The sequence below is a fragment of the Aegilops tauschii genome, chromosome 4 (genome assembly GCF_002575655.3).
Source record: "Aegilops tauschii subsp. strangulata cultivar AL8/78 chromosome 4, Aet v6.0, whole genome shotgun sequence".
Taxonomy (NCBI): Eukaryota; Viridiplantae; Streptophyta; class Magnoliopsida; order Poales; family Poaceae; genus Aegilops; species Aegilops tauschii.
This window is the reverse complement of record NC_053038.3, coordinates 106,201,625-106,214,503: the sequence shown is the minus strand read 5'-3', so window position 1 is coordinate 106,214,503 and position 12,879 is coordinate 106,201,625. Positions and strand designations below refer to the sequence as shown.

Sequence of the window (12,879 nt, the reverse complement as noted above, 5' to 3'; positions counted from 1 at the left end):
CGCCGCAGGTCCACGCCACCCCACTTGCTCTCCGGCATGTCAGAATCTATTTATCACCGCCCGGCTACCTACCCATCCCCCGCCCCCGCTGCCTCCGACCCGACGGCAACGAAACTTTATCCCGTGGACCCGCACGTCAGCGTGGCGGGGCACGTTGCGTATCGCGAGGTGGTTGTAGATATTTACCGCTCACGTGAAGTGACCAACACGCTCCGCTGACGCGTGGGCCCGTGGCCAGCTGGAGAGCAGAGCCGCAGCTGCGCGGCTCGCCCGCCAAGCCGGAAGCAGCTCTGCACCGGGGGCACCATCGCTGTCGTAACTGACACACGGGCCCCACATGGTCCCGGGCCCCGCAGGTCCGTGGGCAGTGGCGCTCAAAGAGATGGCAAGTTTGCATAAATACCCCTGCCACCGCGCGCTTCACGCCTCCTTCTTTGCACGCTCTTTTTTACACTTCACCCATTCCACCCCCTCCCTGTTTACAGGTGGAGATAGAGAGAGAAGCGCCGAACCCCATCCAATCCTTTCTCTCTCTAAAACCCTCCCAAAACCACACCCAACCAACAAGGGAGCTCCGCCAAATCCGTTCGTCCGTTGCCAGCTGATGAAATCGGGGCTTGCTGCTGTCCACTCTCGTCGGTGATGGACGGTTGCTGGCGGCTCCCCGGAGGCCACGGCGGCGGCGCCGCCGGCCGCGTCGTCCGCGTGCACTTCCTCGACGCGGATGCCACCGACGACTCCGACGAGGAGACGAACCAGCCTCAGCGACGCGGCGCGCGACGGTGCGTGCGGGAGATCGGACTGCCGCGCGCGTTCTCTCGTCTTCCGTCCGCCGCGGCGGGTGCGGTGAGCAGCTCCTCCCACTGGACGCGCGACAAGAGGTTGAGGGCGGCCGCGGCCGGCAAGAAGCGCACGTTGGTGGCGTGCGGCGGGGATGATTGGTCCGCGGGGACTTGGTCGGCCCGGCAATTGCGCGGCGTGCGGCGCCGGCCCTGGGGCAAGTATGCGGCGGAGATCCGCGACCCGAAGCTGGGGCGGCGCGTCTGGCTTGGCACCTTCAACACCGCCGAGGAGGCCAAGTCCGTCTATGACTCCGCCGTGCTCCGCCTCCGCGGCCCGAGCGCAGTCATTAAGTACACCGCCCCCTCCCCCTCGCCGCCCCTCTCCACCGTGACGGCGTCCGCGCCGTCGCCGTCGACATCCGCGGCCTCTCCCCCGTCGCCCTCCACCACGGCGGCCCCTCCTCCGTCGCCCTTCGGCAGGGCGGCCTCTCCCCCGTCACCCTCCACCACGGCGACCTCTGCCCCGTCCCCCATCACCACGGCGGCCTCCCCCCCGTCGCCCTCCCAGTCGGCGACCACCAGCTGGTCCTTGGTGAACGCGGACGAGGAGGTGACGGCAGCGTTCGGCCTGGGACTCGTCGACGAGGAAACCTCCCTGAACAACCTGATGCAGTTCTGCCTCCCCGCGGCGTGCAGCAGCAGGTGGGACCCCTCGGCGGACTTCGTGGAGCTGGCGGACCTCGACGACCTCTTCGCGCCGGAGCCCCTGGCGGCCTGACCGGACGGAAGCGGCGACGGCAGCTCCACAGCAACTTTTTGAAAGAGAACAGTTTTAAACATAATTTGACTTTATTTCTCGGGAGTCTGCATATTTTGAGAGGCGTGCGGAAATATTTATCCGAAACTTTTGCTTGGCATTTTATTTCGAGAGAGGAATAAATCGTAGCAGCCGGAGGGGAAAAGACCGAAATGTTGTCTTCTTCTCCGAGGCCTACCGTTAAGCTTAGGGGCGTTTTTGTAATTTGGAGTGAGGAGGTGTTGTCTTGTGTGCGAGCGTGTCGGGGCTGGATTTGAGCTTGCCGAGAGAAAGGCTGCCCTTGAGGGGACAGGAGCTGGAGAGGACGAAGTAGTACCAAGCTTTGCTTGAGTTTTACGTTGTGGGAACGAGTGATCGCTATGCACGTGAGCCGTTTCTCCTGTGTTAAAATCTGGAAAGTTAGTAATGGTTTGGGTGTGGTAATTTGAAAAGAAATCTCGGTGCAACATGTTTATGATGTACTCCCTCCAGGAATATAAGAGCATATAAATCACTATTTTAGTGATCTAAATGTTCTTATGTTTGTTTATATTTATTTACAGAGGGAGTACGTGATGCTACTACTGTGCTGCATTGTGCATATACTTTCTTCGTTCCTAAATATAAATCTTTGTAGATATTTCACTATGAACTACATATAGAGCAAAATGAGTGAATTTATACTCTAAAATGCATCTATATATATTCGTATGTGGTTCATAATGGAATCTCTACAAAGTCTTATATTTAGAAACGGAGGGAGTGTTGTCCTTGGCGGCGACTCGAGCGACGACTCCCACCGTCGCCACTAGCGCCTCCATCCTGCCTCCCCCTTCTTGCCGCCACCGGCTAGGGTCGCAGGGGCAAAGCCCCTCGCACTACACGGTGGCGGTGGGCGACTTCCTCCTTCCCTCTCCTCCCCTCATGCCTTGGCTGCGGGCGCCTGCCCGAATCCGCGAGCTTGCGCTGGCGCCGGTGCTGCTTGGACTTGGCTGGCCAATGGTGGAGCTCTGGGATGCGGGTGTAGCAAGCGAGGCAACTGCACAGTGTCTGCTCGTGCGCCAATGGAAGGTACCCTGGGCTGGCCCTTTCCCCAGATCTGGGCGGGCTAGATGGGGGCGCCGCCGTGCCCTTGCCGTGGACTTTCTGGCTGTGCTCGGACCCTACCACGGCAGCGTCTTGGGACTTGGTGGCCAGTTGGGCTGCAACTACCTCCCCTTCTTGCGTGTGTTGTTCCACTCCGTGGCCGGCGGTAGCCGTACATGGTCTCGTCGGAATCCACCTTTGGGACGACATCGGCAGACGACACCGGTGGAGTGCAGCGTGGCTTCATGGTGCTTTCAACGTCTGAAGGTGCTCACTTGCTCTTGGCATTGGTGCTTGCCGGCCTGGATTGCAAGGCGCGACGCTGGTCTGCCGGATGCGCGCTCTTGATTTAGCGGCGCGGGTGATGTTGATCTGCATATCGTGCTCTGGCTTTGGCCACGTTGGTCCCTGGGCCGCCAGGCCTGTGCGGGGGGCTCTCTTCGGCGAGGTGGTAGGCGGCGGCGGTGTTCTCGGACATCGGGGTTGGTCCTTACAGCGACCACTCCGTTCTACGGCGGCGGACTCGTTGTGCATTGCGGTGGCCATCGAAAGGTCTTGGCGAGGTTTTCTCTCTCCAGACCCGGTGGTTGACTTCGACAAAGAGATGCAAACTATGGGCGACGACTTGACGCAGAGGGATGGTTGTGCAGCGGCGACGGTCCACATTGCATGCAGTTGTTGGGATTGTAGAAAAGTGGTGGTGATAAGACAAAAGTAACATCGGTCTCGAGTTCTGGGGTGAAAGCCCGGGTCTTTACCTCTGTTGGTTATACCTGGCAATGGCGATACTTTTATGTCGTTACCTTATTGAAGGCATTGCTCGGATATGCTCAGGCTGATTCTTCAGGGTGAAAATCCATATTCTAGCCTTGGGTGGTCCGATCTGGTGACGTCGACGCTTGAGTGTTGATCCCTTCCTGAAGGCGTTACTGTTGAAGAACCTCGTCGCTCGTGTGGCGTCATGAGATGGTTGGTGCGGATATGGTCATTGTTGTAGTTTGTCGATTACGGATCCGATCGCTTGGGGTTTTCTTTTTTCCTCATCCACACATAGCTTTGGTCTTACATGACTTTGCTATTTGTCGGTGTGTTTTTGTGTGCGTGTGTTGGTGTTGGTTATGTGCATTCTAGTTTTGCAGAGGCCGGGTGTGTGTTCATTGGGTTTGTGTCCTCTTGATGCTTCACGTTGAGCTCATAAAATTCACCCTTTGCCGGAAGAAAAAAGAAACAAAGGGAGTATTTATTATGGAGCTGTGTTAAATCAGTCTGAATATGTGATTTTTTTTTGCGAGAGAATATGTGATTTTTTGCAGAACGTTGTTGGAGAATTTTTTGAGAGATTAATCTAGGAGTACATGCTATGTCATGCCAGGACTAAAAGTGATGATAATGATTGGACGATGGTCCAGAAATCTCCAAAGGTGACTAAGATTGGAGAAAGCTTGTGATTTTCCTTCCCTAGCATCCTAGCAGGGTTGTCTTTGTCGATGCATGTATGTCCAGCATGTGTGCTACTGCACACGACCGGGTCTTTCGTGCGCATGGATCTCACGTCCGTATTCTCTCCGACAGTTAATAGCGAATTCAAAATTCGAAGGGAGACGGAGAATCCGAGAATGAGAAGATCCGAGGAGCGGGCCCACGTGCCAGTGGCGGTGCCGTAGCACGGGTCCAGCAGGCCCAGCTACCAAACCATGTGTGGTCAAGTACTGACGTGTTGCTCATTGATCCGCTGATCTCTGCTTGAAAGAGAAAAAAATGCGACATGCTAATAACTCCGCGGGCTACATGCTCCGAGAGTCCCACTGCGGCAGTACGCCACGGGCAGCACGTGCCGAATTAGAACCGCGCGATTCCGATTTCAAAAGGAAAACAAAAAACTTAGGGCATCTTCAACTTCCTATGCAAAATAACTTGTTTGGAGAGAGTTAAAAAAAAACTGCCCAAACAAATTTCGTATACTCAAAAAATTAGTTGACCTCTATCTAGGGGGAAAATATTTTCCCGTAAACCTTCCCGCCGTGGCCCCTGATACGTCGATCGCCCCGGCCTCCTCCACTCCCGGCCATGTCGCACACCATTTCATTCAATTGGCTGCGCTATGTACGAGCCCGTAGCAGTGGCGAATCTAGCGGGGGTGCCGTGAGTGCCATGCCCCCACCCCCACTCTCAAAAATAAAAAATTGGCTATAATATATACTCTCTATAAAGAAATGTAAGAGCATTTAGATCATTTCCTTACAGAGGGAGTACTACTTAACATTAACTTTCTAGCAACTTAATGCTATTTTTAGACAATTTGTTGGATTTACAATGATGTTTAAGCAAAATTTACTTTAGCGTAATTTCCCCAAATTTTGTATGTATGGCATCCCCATTACTCAGTTCCTAGGTCCGCCACTGGCCGAGAGATCATATCATCTAGCAACGATCACTTGATAACATGATACAAAACCAAATAGGTTCGATTATTCCCCCGCAAAAAAAAAAGGTTCGATTACAACAATAGCGAGGTAGTTGAAAAGGCAAACTTAGTGCGTCAACCTTGTACATTATTTATACGTAACAAGCCTAGATCAGAGTAGAAGACTAAAGCAGAAGCGAAAGCGTAATGGTAGCGGACTCCAAACTCAGGGATATCCTGGGACACGTTCTAGTCGGTGAACTTGGCGGCATCTCCACAAGCATAAGGATCATCCTCAGGGTCTGATCAGAAGAACCAGATAGGTGAGTACGCTGAATTTACCGGCAAGCAAACAAAACTTAGGCAAGCTAGATGTGCAAGCGAATCCACCAATACAACAATAGCCAAATCTAAATATCGAGGCCAACAAAATAAGGCAAAAAGGAGTATGGCCGACCAAGACGGACATCATTAAGACACCACAAATTTAGGGCATAACGGTATGGTATTTAACCGGCAAGCCGAGAAAAATGTAGTTTCAGCTGCAAGTCAGGATCAATGTAATTTAACCGCCAAAACGAGCGTCGCAAGACACTTCGGGATGGGGGTGGGGGGGGGGGGTTAATGAAGGAAATATTTATTATTTTATATTTCCTTGTATCATGATAAATGTTTATTATTCATGTTAGAATTGTATTAACCGAAAACTTGATACATGTGTGAATACATAGACAAACACAGTGTCCCTAGTAAGCCTCTACTAGACTAGCTCGTTAATCAAAGATGGTTAAGTTCCCTGATCATAGACATGTGTTGTCATTTGATGAACGGGATCACATCATTAGGAGAATGATGTGATGGACAAGACCCATCCGTTAGCTTACCATAATGATCGTTAAGTTTTATTGCTATTGATTTCTTCATGACTTATACATATTCCTTTGACTATGAGATTATGCAACTCACGAATACCGGAGGAACACCTTGTGTGCTATCAAACGTCACAACGTAACTGGGTGATTATAAAGATGCTCTACAGGTGTCTTCGAAGGTGTTTGTTGGGTTGGCATAGATCGAGATTAGGATTTGTCACTCCGAGTATCGGAGAGGTATCTTTGGGCCCTCTCGGTAATGCAAATCATAATAAGCCTTGCAAGCAATGTGACTAATGAGTTAGTTATGGCATGATGCATTATGGAACGAGTAAAGAGACTTGCCGGTAACGAGATTGAACTAGGTATGAGGATATCGACGATCGAATCTCGGGCAAGTAGCATACCGATGACAAAGGGAATGACGTATGTTGTCATTGCGGTTTGACCGATAAAGATCTTCGTAGAATACGTAGGAATCAATATGAGCATCCAGGTTCCGCTGTTGGTTATTGACTAGAGAGGTGTCTCAGTCATGTCTACATAGTTCTCGAACCCGTAGGGTCCGCACGCTTAATGTTCGATGACGATTTGTATTATGAGTTATGTGTTTTGGTGACCGAAGATTGTTCGGAGTCCCGGATGAGATCACAGACATGACGAGGAGTCTCGAAATGGTCGAGAGGTAAATATTGATATATTGGATGATAGTGTTCGGACACCAGAATGGTTTCGGAGCATTTCGGATATTTATCGGAGTACCGAGGGGTGACCGGAACCCCCCAGGGAAAGTATTCACTACTGGAATCTGGCATTTTGCCGTCCGCCACCTCTTTGCCGTCTGCCAGCTGACGGCAAAGAGGTCCTTTGCCGTCCGCATTGAGGAAGCGGACGGCAAAGAGTCAGCGTACGACAAAGAGGTCCTTCGCCATCAGCTAGTTCTTTGCTGTCCGCCAGCTGACGACAAAGTTTCTTTGCCGTCAGCTGGCCGACGGCAAAGAGGTGGGTGGGGTCCAGTGGAGGTCTAAACCGTAACGACCCAACGACCCCACATCTTTGTCGTCCGCCAGCGGACAGCAAAGAGATTGGTACGTAAACGGCCGTCAAGCCCCCGTCCTCTCTCTCTTCTCTCTCTGTCTCCTTCCTAATCGACCCACACCCGCGCCGCGCTGCCGACCCCTTCCGCCGTAGCCGGCCGCCCTACCGCCCCGCACCCCTCCCCTGCGGCACCCCGACCTCCACCGCGCCCCCGCCGCCCCTTCCACGTCGGCCCGCCCCTGCTCCCTCCCCTGCGTCGCCATCCCCGATCCGCGCCGCTGCCGCCGACCCCGTCCGCCGTAGCCGGCCATCCTGCCGGCCCTCACCCCTCCCCTGCGGTGCCCCGACCTCCACCGTGCCCCCGCCGCCCCTTCCACGTCGGCCAGCCGCACCGCGGCCGTCCAGCCTCCCCGCCCCCTCCCCTTCGTCGCCGTCCCCGCACCGTCCCGCCGCGGTCGTCCGGCCTCCCCGTCCACCGGGCCACCGCCTCCTCCACCGGCCGCCCTCCCATCCACCAGCCGCCCCGCGCCTCCTCCACCGGCGATCCCTGCAGGTGAGTTCTCCCCCTTTTTTAGTTTATTTTTTTAGTTTCTTTTAGTTTAGTTTCTGTTTTAGTTATAGTTATAGTTATAGTTTAGTTTAGTTTTATTTTTAGTTTATTTTAGTTTAGTTTATTTTAGATTAGTTTTAGTTTTAGTTTAGAAGAAGAAGAGTAGAAGGAGGAGGAGGAGGAAGGAAGAGGAGGAGGGAGAAGAAGAAAGAAGAAGAAGAAGAAAGAAGAAGAAGAAGAAGAAAGAAGAAGAAGAAGAGGAGGGAGGAAGAGGAGGAGAAGAAGAAGAAGAAGAAGAAGAAGAAGAAAGAGGAAGAAGAAAGAGGAGAGGAGGAGAAGAAGAAACTAAAAAAACTAAATCGACACCCCGACCACCGACACCCCGACACCTGACACCCCGACCACCGACACCCCGACCCCGAGCACCGACACCCCGACCCCGACACCCCGACACCCTGAGACCCCGATAATCGACACCCCGACCCCCCCACCCCGACCCCCGACCCCCGACACCCTGACACCACACCCCGACCAACACCCCGACCCCGACCCCGACACGACACCCCGGCACGACACCCCGACCCCGACACCCCGACACCACACCCCGACCCCGACCCTGACCACCGACACCCCGACACCTGACACCCCGACCACCGACACCCCGACCCCGACCCCGACCATCGAGACCCCGACACCCTGAGACCCCGACAATCGACACCTCGACCCCCCACCCCGACCCCGACCCCCGACACCCTGACACCACATCCCGACACCCTGACAGCACACCCGACCCCGACACCCCGACACCCTGACACCACAACCACACCCTGACCCCGACCCCGACCCCGACCCCGACGGGGTCATATATTTGTGAATTATGAGTTAGGTTGTATATTTTTTGATTTTGTTATGCAAAACATCATATATATTTGTGTTGATCGGGTGTATTTTTATTATGTTCATGATGATGATACACTTAAATCATATACATATTATTATGTTCTGTTAGGTATCCAAATTTTTTATGTTGTACTAATTTCGTTTACTTTTTGTCATTGCAGGTGTTGACAGGATGGTGGGCAAGGGTCCAGAGCGCCCCGAGCCTCCTGCGAGCGCTACTGGGAGGGGTGGTTCCATTATTCCAGCCCAGCCCCTCCGGAGAGCGCTGCTAGACAGTATGCAGACAACTGCGGCGGGCGCTTCTTCATCGGCTGGGAGAGGTCGGGGGAGGACGAAGAAGGCTGGTAGAGGTGGACGTGGCAGCGGGAGAGATAGGAAGGCTGCTACGCCTTCCATGCCGCCACCCTCAGCTGATTCACCCGACCACAGGACTGCTCCGTCTGACATGGACCCGTCTCGGACTCCGGTCCATGAGCCTCCGGTCGCTGATCCTTCGCCCCACCAGACTCGGGTCACCGATCCTTCGCCCCACGTGAGTCCGGTCCCAGAGTCTTCGTCCCAGAAGACTCCGGTCATGGGGTCTTCGTCCCAGAAGACTCCGATCCCGCAGTCTTCTTCCCACGAGACTCCGGAGGCTAGTGGCCCGGAGGATGGTAGCGAGGACACCTTTTCAGATGATAGCTACAACGACGACGAGTTGGTTGAGAAGGGTAAGAAGGTCTACAAGCGTGGCTGTACAAAGCTCCCGCCCGTGCCGACGACCCCCGACCAGAGGTGGTTGATTGCGCCTAAAGGATTGAAGTAAGTGCATTTACTATTTTTTAACCTTTTGCCTTCATGTTCCTTCAAATTAATATCTAATGTGTTGGCCTTGTCATACTACAGGGGCTGGGTACACCCCCGTGGTGTCCGCAGGCCCAACCAGGTCCTTGGTGTGCTTTGCCGGCAGCACTTCCCTGGGTGGGTCACGTTGCCCGGTGAGGGTCAAGTTGCACAGCTAGCACTGACCTGGGAGCTGTACTCGGTTGTCCCGGCCCCGCCGGAGGAGAGGGTCGACGGTGTCTTGTGCGACACGGTGGCCGACATTGTGTTCCATCGGTTTTGGGTAGTTTCTCCTTTACAGAATTAAAAATTAACACTACCTAGTGATTGTACTAATCAGTGTTGTCTTGTTTGATTGCAGACCTTCTATAGGGTTTCAGAGGGAGAGCAGGAGGCCGCGTGTATGGTTGTCGAAACCGAGTGCAAGCGCCTACTTCAGAACTTACGGCACGAGGCTCGGGTCCAGGCCGTTCGAGACTACTACGCCTCGAAGGGTATTAGGAGGGCCAAGAAGAAGTGTCGCGGCAAGTTTCTGAGTAAGGAGAAGTACATGCAGGTAATTACCTATTCTTAAGGCCTTGAACTTAGTTTTCTTGATTTGATTCGTAGGCGTAGTGCTGAAATTTCTCTTGACTCACTTAGGTGCCCCCGAGATGGTGTGTGGATAAGATGGACTGTTGGGAGGCGTTGGTTGATGACCCGCAAGTATAGGGGATCTATCGTAGTCCTTTCGATAAGTAAGAGTGTCGAACCCAACGAGGAGCAGAAGGAAATGATAAGCGGTTTTCAGCAAGGTATTCTCTGCAAGCACTGAAATTATAGGTAACAGGTAGTTTTGTGATAAGATAATTTGTAACGAGTAACAAGTGACAAAAGTAAATAAAGTGCAGCAAGGTGGCCCAATCCTTTTTGTAGCAAAGGACAAGCCTGGACAAACTCTTATATAGAGAAAAGCGCTCCCGAGGACACATGGGAATTATCGTCATGCTAGTTTTCATCATGTTCATATGATTCGCGTTTGGTACTTTGATAATTTGATATGTGGGTGGACCGGTGCTTGGGTGCTGTTCTTACTTGAACAAGCATCCCACTTATGATTAACCCCTATTGCAAGCATCCGCAACTACAAAAGAAGTATTAAGGTAAACCTAACCATAGCATGAAACAAGTGGATCCAAATCAGCCCCTTACGAAGCAACGCATAAACTAGGGTTTAAGCTTCTGTCACTCTAGCAACCCATCATCTACTTATTGCTTCCCAATGCCTTCCTCTAGGCCCAAATAATGGTGAAGTGTCATGTAGTCGACGTTCACATAACACCACTAGAGGAGAGACAACATACATCTCATCAAAATATCGAACGAATACCAAATTCACATGACTACTAATAGCAAGACTTCTCCCATGTCCTCAGGAACAAACGTAACTACTCACAAAGCATATTCATGTTCATAATCAGAGGAGTATTAATATGCATATAGGATCTGAACATATGATCTTCCACCAAATAAACCAACTAGTATCAACTACAAGGAGTAATCAACACTACTAGCAACCTACAGGTACCAATCCCAGACTTAGAGACAAGAATTGGATACAAGAGATGAACTAGGGTTTGAGAGGAGATGGTGCTGGTGAAGATGTTGATGGAGATTGGCCCTCTCCGGATGAGAGGAGCGTTGGTGATGACGATGGCGATGATTTCCCCCTCCCGGAGGGAAGTGTTCCCCGGCAGAACAGCTCTACCGGAGCCCTAGATTGGTTCCGCCAAGGTTCCGCCTCGTGGCGGCGGAGTCTCGTCCCGAAAGCTTGCTTCTGATTTTTCTTCGGACGAAAGACTTTATATAGCAGAAGATGGGCACCGGAGGGCCAATAGGGGGCCCACGAGGCAGGGGGCGCGCCCCCCACCCTCGTGGCCAGGTGGAGGCCTACCTGACGTGGATTCTTCTTCCAGTATTTTTTATTATTTCCAAAAATAACTTTCGTGGAGTTTCAGGACTTTTGGAGTTGTGCAGAACAGGTCTCTAATATTTGCTCCTTTTCCAGCCCAGAATTCCAGCTGTCGGCATTCTCCCTCCTTATGTAAACCTTGTGAAATAAGAGAGAATAGGCAGAAGTATTGTGACATAATGTGTAATAACAGCCCATATCGATATAAAAGCATGATGCAAAATGGACGTATCAACTCCCCCAAGCTTAGACCTTGCTTGTCCTCAAGCAGAAGCCGATAACGATAAATATGTCCACATGTTTAGAGGTAGAGGCGTCGATAAAATAAAATACGGACATGAGGGCATCATGATTATTCTCATAATAGCAACATATATGGATATTGTCATATGATTTCTCAGGCTCAAGTAATAATCTATTCACAGTGCAAAGTATGAATCAGAAACTTTATTGAGAATCAACAAACTATAATCTCAGTCATTGAAGCAATTGCAATTTATCATAACATCAGAAAGAGTCTATGTCAGAGCCTTCTAGCAAGTCCACATACTCAACTATCATTTAGTCTTTCATAATTGCTAACACTCACGCAATACTTATGGTTACGGAGTTTTAATTGGACACAGAGAAAGATAGGGGCTTATAGTTTCGCCTCCCAACCTTTTACCTCAAGGGTAATGTCAACAATAATAGTTCATGCTAACCCATATCCAATTAGATATATCTATCAGGATCTTTCCAACACACTGTGCTTGCCAAAGGATAAAATATAAAAAGGAAAGGTGAAGATCACCATGACTCTTGCATAAGGTAGAACATAATAATAAAAAATAGGCCCTTCGCAGAGGGAAGCAGAGGTTGCCATGCGCTTTGAGGGTTGGATGCACAAAATCTTAATGTGAAAGAACGTCACTTTATATTGCCACTTGTGATATGAACCTTTATTATGCAGTCCGTCGCTTTTATTTCTTCCACATCACAAGATCGTATAAAGCTTATTTCCTCCACACCAATCAATCATACATATTTAGACAGCAATTTTTATTGCTTGCACCGATGACAACTTACTTGAAGGATCTTACTCAATCCATAGGTAGATATGGTGGACTCTCATGGCAAAACTGGTTTAAGGGTTTTTGGAAGCACAAGTAGTATCTCTACTTGGTGCAAAGAATTTGGCTAGCATGAGGGGGAAAGGCAAGCTCAACATGTTGGATGATCCATGACAATATACTTTATCTCAAATATAAGAAAACATAACCCATTACGTTGTCTTCCTTGTCCAACATCAACTCTTTAGCATGTCATATTTTAATGAGTGCTCCCAATCATAAAAGATGTCCAAGATAGTATATTTATATGTGAAACCTCTCTTTGTTTATTACTTCCTATTAATTGCAACGATGACCAAAGCTATGTTTGCCAACTCTCAACAATTTTTAATCATCATACTCTTTCTATGTGAAGTCATTACTCTTCATAAGATCAATATGATCTCTTTATTTCTTTTTATTCTTTTCTCTTTTCTTTTATTCACTCAAGATCATGGCAAAATAATCAAGCCCTTGACTCAACACTAATCTTTATTATATAGCTCACTGACTCGATTGCATAGAGGGATCATAAAGCAAAACTCAAAACTAGATCATACCAAAACTTCTATTCTACTAGATCGAGA

At 50.6% G+C, this 12,879-nt stretch overlaps 1 protein-coding gene across 1 annotated transcript; it reads left to right on the top strand.

Moving 5' to 3' along the window:
- Positions 1 to 423: 423 nt before the first annotated feature.
- On the top strand, positions 424 to 2,045 carry LOC109757839 (uncharacterized). Its single transcript, XM_020316675.4, has one exon. It carries the CDS (start codon positions 643 to 645, stop codon positions 1,558 to 1,560), a length of 918 nt encoding a protein of 305 aa, XP_020172264.1. The 5' UTR covers positions 424 to 642; the 3' UTR covers positions 1,561 to 2,045.
- Positions 2,046 to 12,879: the final 10,834 nt, after the last annotated feature.